Below are 6,234 nucleotides of genomic sequence, written 5' to 3' on the forward strand. Positions count from 1 at the left end.
CACACACACACAGAGCTGTCCACTCTGAATGTAAATGTCCTCTATTGCTGAACTCTCAGTATGCTAACGAGCCTTTAAAAAGCCATGTCACTTCACTAATGAATATTCATCAGTGGCCTGGTGAGGGTGACCTGTAGGGATGGGACAGAGGTCATAAGAGGTGGGGCGTCAAAAATAAGAACTGGCACTCCCATGAGACCTGAATGGACAAAAAAGAACATATTCTTCCGACACACACACACACACACAGGCACAGAAGGAAGCAACACAAGATGACCGGACTGCAATTCCACCTATTACGACCTCAACCCTGTCTTGTCCTGCCCTCTATCTCATTCTCTCTCTCTCTCTCTCTCTCTCTCTCTTGAACCAGCTTTCACACACCTGTGCTTTTCTTCTTGATGTCTAAAAACTGGTGAGACAAAAACAGAAAGGGCAACGTGCTGACACGTTTACTTCAGCCTGTCCTCTCTGGTCCTGTCATTTTTGTCCTCCTCCTCCTCTTCTGCCTCTTTCTGTAAGGAAAAGGAATACCTGTGAGTCTGAACGCTGCTGCTAGGACGACCAAATACAGGTAGGTCTCTGGTTCCATTTATTTTCCCTCTTTGCTTCATTAATAAAAACAACTTTCATTAATTTCTCCATTCAATCAACTATGCTGGGTGAACAGTAATTGTATGTAAAACACGTGGATGCATTAAAGATAGCAAAAATATTACCAGGTCTGTGCAGGTCATTCTGTGTTTAACTGAATACGGACTGGTGTGCAACACCAAAACTACGAAGGGTAATTCGTTAGTTCGTAACTCAAGTTTTAGTGATTTTCTTTCTCTTCCTCTGAAGGATTACACAGTCTCCTGTAGGTTGAAAAAACAAGTCCAATGTCAAGCAACAAGGTTGTTTTTTCTTTGGAGATAGAGATCTTCGATTGTGAAGTGACAATTTATTGAGATGTATTTGTAGCCTTGTTAGATCAGGTGTAATCCGTCACACAATAGAGTTTAACCTGCACCACAGAAGTTGGAGGACCATATGGTGCGAATACCAAATCATCCATTGACAGGAAAAGGAACGGTGCGTTTGCATTGTGTGTATAAGTTAGTTGAATATACTGTGTATGTCTTGATTTCATATTGGTACAAGATGAAAACATATAATTTGTGATTTTTTTTTTTTTACAAAAGTACATAAGAGTGTATAAAGCTGCCACAAATATGTGATTCGTGTACTTGAACTAAAGCTATATCAGTGGTGACTTCTGTTTGTCTGAATAGTCTAAAAAAAAAGCAGAAACTGCAGTCTGTGCTTGCTTATGTGTGAGCTCACGATTGGCTGATTCAGCCCCTGATACTCAATATCTGTAATGTCTGCAGAATAGAAATCAACATAATCAAAACATTTATTCGCCTGAGATTTAAACCTTGGCAGTGGGACTTTTTCTCTCATGCAGTTTATCTGCCTGCACTGAGCATGACCTTGGCACATGATTCTCACCTCTGGCAGCTCACTATGGAACAGCAGAAGTCCACACATGATGCTTCAACTCCTCTCCCCTTCCTCTCCCTCTCCCCCGAACGTCAGCAGGTTTGGCAGAGACAGCGGCTTGCATATCCTGTGTTCAAGTGTTATGCCAGACCAGCAGAAACAGGAGGAGTCATTTGACACTGATGGTCGAACACTGTCTATAAGCACATTATCACTTCAAATACATCTGATCAATAGCATTTATGGAAAGTTTTTTCTTGTGTGTATTTGTGTTTATGTAGTTCTTCAAAATAGGTTTTTGGATGGCACTTACAGGTGTGATTGTCTTGATTTGTTGAAGTATAATGTTATGTATTGCATATGTTGTGTTTTTCTTAGAGCTGAGCCATCTTATTTGCTCTGTTTCTCTGCCAGTTTGATTCCGGATCTGGATCATTCTGGTCAACTGTCAAATCATGACTGGGAACCGTCGAGCTGCCCCGGCAGCACTGGACACCCCAACTACATCTACATATTTGCCAAATGCCACATCCATCCCAGGCCAGAACCAATCTGATAGCCACAGTCCCAACAAGTTCATGAGTGAACTGCACAGCATCCACAGTGAGTTAAAAACAGGACTTATTCTTCATCCTCATGGACCCTAGCTGGGTCTGATACAATGGTTTCAGCCATTTGGTCACATATCAAAGCACTACTGCCAGTGGATAATTTAGATATAATCCTGGAGGTTTCTGATGAAGCATTTAAGTATAATTTCATACTACATGGCCGTTTGAGGGAATAAAACTGTGGCTCTGTCTTGTTTTAAGAACATGAATATACGAGTCAACATTTTTGGAAACTCCACAATGTGAAGGATTTGAGAATTTCAAAGTCTAAAATTTCTGAGGGGAGATTTATTGTTTAAATGAGTCACATTATTCACATATACAGTAGTACACTGATACAAGGTTGAAGGTACTCAACTGAGTGTACTGTAGGCATGCCCCAAAATTCAAGGCTTTCTGAAGATAAACCTTTTTCATTCCCTCCATGACGTATTAAAGCTGCAACAATTAATTGATTAGTCGTTGGATAGAGTGTATCACAACTCTATATCTATATCAGAAAATTAAAATAGCAAATCATAAGAAATGGCTTCTTAAATATATGTCACTTGATACATATAGTCATATACAGTATTGCTTTTATAATGCCTTAGAACAAGCAGACTACACAGGAGATGGACAAATGATAAAGTATTACACCATATTGTAATCCAGTATAGCACCACCACAGAACATTAGCACAACTTTGAATCACCACATCTCTGACTTAAGTATTTATTGTGGAATATTGGATTGTATCACATTTGCATTTCCCAGTGTTTCTGCTATTTTGTTCACTCTTTGTGTATGTGATGTTATCAGACAGTGTGAAGAAAAGGGGTATTTTTCTTACTTAGACGAACCTACACGAGGGAAAATACAAGGGTAACAGTTGGAACACTAAGTTCAAGTGTCTGACTTTATGCAACTAAAATGTATATTCTGTGTGTGTGTGTGTGTGTGTGTGTGTGTGTGTGTGTGTGTGTGTGTGTATACATGGGTTAGCAGTGCCATCATGGGCTGTTGCTGCCCTTTGTATCGTGAGCTTGTGCGTGGTGCTGTCCTGTGCCGCCTGTGTGTGGAAGAAGTGGTTGAAAAAGGACAAGGACAAGGACAAGGACAAGGACAAGAAAAAGGGAAAAGAGGAGAACAAGGGATACTTTGACACTGAAATGGATGGAGGTTACAATGAGGTACACTACACACACACACACACACACACACACACACACACACACACAGTGTGTCTCCCCTGCAGATGTATGCAGTATGGTCCTTGCAATGTATCACAGCTTTGACATCCAGGTCACCCACGACTAGTAAATCTGTCAATGTGTTAAGACAAACGGGTGTTTTGCACATTGCTCATGCCATGTTGTAAGTTGCTGTCTGTGATGAGACATTTTGGAGTGTTTTCACTGTCTTCAAGGACGCAACACTGACAGTGTTAAATTAGCCTGGCCTATTTAAACAATAAATAAAACTTAGATGGTAACTTTATCTTTGTTTAATTGCCTCTGGCTGTGTAATTCTATACGTTATACAGTAGTACTTCAGCACGTATAGCTGCTCCACAATTTGTGACGAGCTCTTCATTGATTACTTGTAAAGCTATATTATTCACCTGCATATTATGTATGCCTGTGCAGACGCCGAAAAATGAAGGTAACAAAGAAACAGAGCTGTCAGATAATGAGCCCAAGGAGGAAGAGAAGTTGGGCAGACTACATTTCACGTTAGACTACAATTTCACAGATAATACGGTAAGATACTGCTTCTCAGTTCTGATGTGTTTTTTCCTACCATCTGCCAAATCCTAAATGTCACATTTGAATACTTTTCTTCTCTCTGTCAGTTAACCAGACTCTCTCTTTTTTCCCCCATTAATTTCTTCTGCGCTGACATTCTAGCTGGTAGTAGGTATCCTCCAGGCAGCAGAGCTTCCTGCCATGGATGTGGGAGGTAGTTCTGACCCTTATGTCAAACTCTATCTGTTCCCGGACAAAAAGAAAAAGTTTGAAACTAAGGTTCACAGGAAGACTCTTGGACCAAACTTCAATGAGACTTTCACATTTAAGGTAAATTCCTCAATACGTTATTTATCCTGACTTTTGAGATCACTGTTGGTACATGACATGTCCCAAATGATGGATGTGTGTGTGTAGGTACCGTACACTGAGCTGGGTGGCAAGACACTGGTGATGACTGTGTACGACTTTGACCGTTTCTCAAAACACGATGCGATTGGAGCGGTGAAGATACCCATGAGCAGCTTGGACTTCAGCCAATCTCTGCAGGAGTGGAGGGATCTGCAGAGGGCAGAGAAAGAGGAGGTGAGAGCACAGTGTGAGAGGAGGAGATGAGTTGAACTTGAAATGAGTGCTACACAATACAAATTTATACAATCTTTTGTATTTTCTTTCCTTTCTCTGTGTTTCTGTGTGTTTAGAGAACAGGGTTGCTGGATGTTAGGTTTGAGAAGATCTAACATTTTCTCTGATATTTACACTTCATTTTAAAGTCAGGAGCTCTACACAGATGTGTGGCCATGTATTAAAAAACACTTCTTTCTCTGAGGATGACTGCAGCCTCTAGTAATTTTGACATTTAAACATAATTGTGAAGCAATATTTATAGTTCATAGAAAATTCCCATAGCAACATCCACACTTCTTTCTCTATACCAGAGCGAGCGGCTTGGAGACATATGTTTGTCCCTGAGGTATGTGCCTACTGCAGGGAAGCTGACTGTGGTGATTCTGGAGGCCAAAAACCTGAAGAAAATGGATGTGGGTGGATTGTCAGGCAAGTCATGCAGCAAAGAAATCTGAATTCACAGTAAGCTCAAGCACTGTGTCAAGTTCCTTTGAATCAATAGATGAGGAACTTAACAGTATAGACAACTTCATAGCCTCCATAGCTTCCTTTAATTTCATCAATTGGTGTGGGGGAGGCATTTACCTATAGGTTACAAGATTTATTCAGTCTTATTCAGTCTTATTCAACTTATAGACACATCATAGTACTTTTCTAATATGACAAAGCACACAGTAAGTAGCCGAGATGTCTTACTTTTTACCGAGCCATAACCCCAGATAATTACTTTTTTAGTGGTGTGTCCACTTTCAAGCAGTTTCTATTTAAGGGAAACCAGCAGGGGCTACTACAATAGATGTTGTGTTTCACTGATGGAGTTACTGCACCAGTGCCAGGCTGTTGGTCTTTTGCTCTAACATAAAACCTCCCTGTTCTCTCTATCAGACCCTTATGTGAAGATTCACTTAATGCAGAATGGGAAAAGACTCAAGAAAAAGAAAACAACGATAAAGAAGAACACTTTGAACCCTTATTACAACGAGTCATTCAGCTTTGAAGTGCCATGTGAACAGATAGAGGTACACATATTTGTATACACACATACATACACATGGATACATTCTGTCAGAAATGTGCTAATTTTGCCTGTATGTGTGTGTGTGTGTGTATTTTCATTTCTAGAAGGTGCAGGTAGCAGTGACTGTGTTGGACTATGATAAGATTGGGAAAAATGATGCCATTGGGAAGGTGTTGCTGGGCAATAACAGCACTGGGACGGAGCAACGTCATTGGGCAGATATGCTAGCCAACCCCCGGCGGCCAATAGCCCAGTGGCACAGCCTAAAACCAGAAGAAGAAGTCAATGTGCTCATTTCCAAGAAGTAAAACTTAGTGGGCAGCTTCATGCAGCTGTTCCATAAAACCTTGCAGCAGTTACCTCAACTACCTCCAATTTATGTTCCTATTTTCCTCTAGCTACCCTTAAAAAACATTTAATCTACTTAACTGAGTAAATCTACCCCATGATTCACACACTATGAGAGTCTATTATTAACTTTAAGCCTTCTTCCTTCAGTAATTCCCTCCTCATGCTTTTACCTAAACTGCTTTAAAAGTTGTAATCAAATACAATGATGTATCACTATGTACAGAACTATTAAACAATTTTTTTTAAACCTGTGTGAATGTTTTTCTTCATATGTTCTGTGCCGATGAGCTACATATACGCTACATCTGACCTGCAGAGGGAGACAATCTGAAGGATAATTAAATGAGATCTGAATATGATTGATTTTATGTCTCCACTTTCACAATATTCACTGTTTCCTTTTGCTAGTTAAAAT

General features: G+C 40.2%; 1 protein-coding gene across 1 annotated transcript; it reads left to right on the forward strand.

Moving 5' to 3' along the window:
• The first annotated feature begins 1,940 nt into the window (after positions 1 to 1,940).
• syt1b (synaptotagmin Ib) lies at positions 1,941 to 5,776 on the forward strand. The gene is made up of 8 exons (XM_053319135.1): positions 1,941 to 2,088; positions 3,084 to 3,268; positions 3,725 to 3,838; positions 3,986 to 4,153; positions 4,241 to 4,408; positions 4,762 to 4,879; positions 5,336 to 5,469; positions 5,573 to 5,776. The coding sequence occupies exons 1-8, from the start codon at positions 1,941 to 1,943 to the stop codon at positions 5,774 to 5,776; spliced, it is 1,239 nt and encodes a 412-aa protein (XP_053175110.1).
• Positions 5,777 to 6,234: the final 458 nt, after the last annotated feature.

This window comes from Scomber japonicus, chromosome 5 (assembly GCF_027409825.1).
Source record: "Scomber japonicus isolate fScoJap1 chromosome 5, fScoJap1.pri, whole genome shotgun sequence".
In the NCBI taxonomy this organism is placed as follows: Eukaryota; Metazoa; Chordata; class Actinopteri; order Scombriformes; family Scombridae; genus Scomber; species Scomber japonicus.

Coding starts and splice junctions, on each gene's coding strand:
- syt1b (XM_053319135.1), top strand. CDS start 1,941: ATGACTGGGAACCGTCGAGCTGCCCCGGCAGCACTGGACACCCCAACT. Junction 4,154..4,240: donor ATGAGACTTTCACATTTAAG/GTAAATTCCTCA, acceptor GTGTGTGTGTAG/GTACCGTACACTGAGCTGGG. Junction 4,409..4,761: donor AGAGGGCAGAGAAAGAGGAG/GTGAGAGCACAG, acceptor TCTCTATACCAG/AGCGAGCGGCTTGGAGACAT.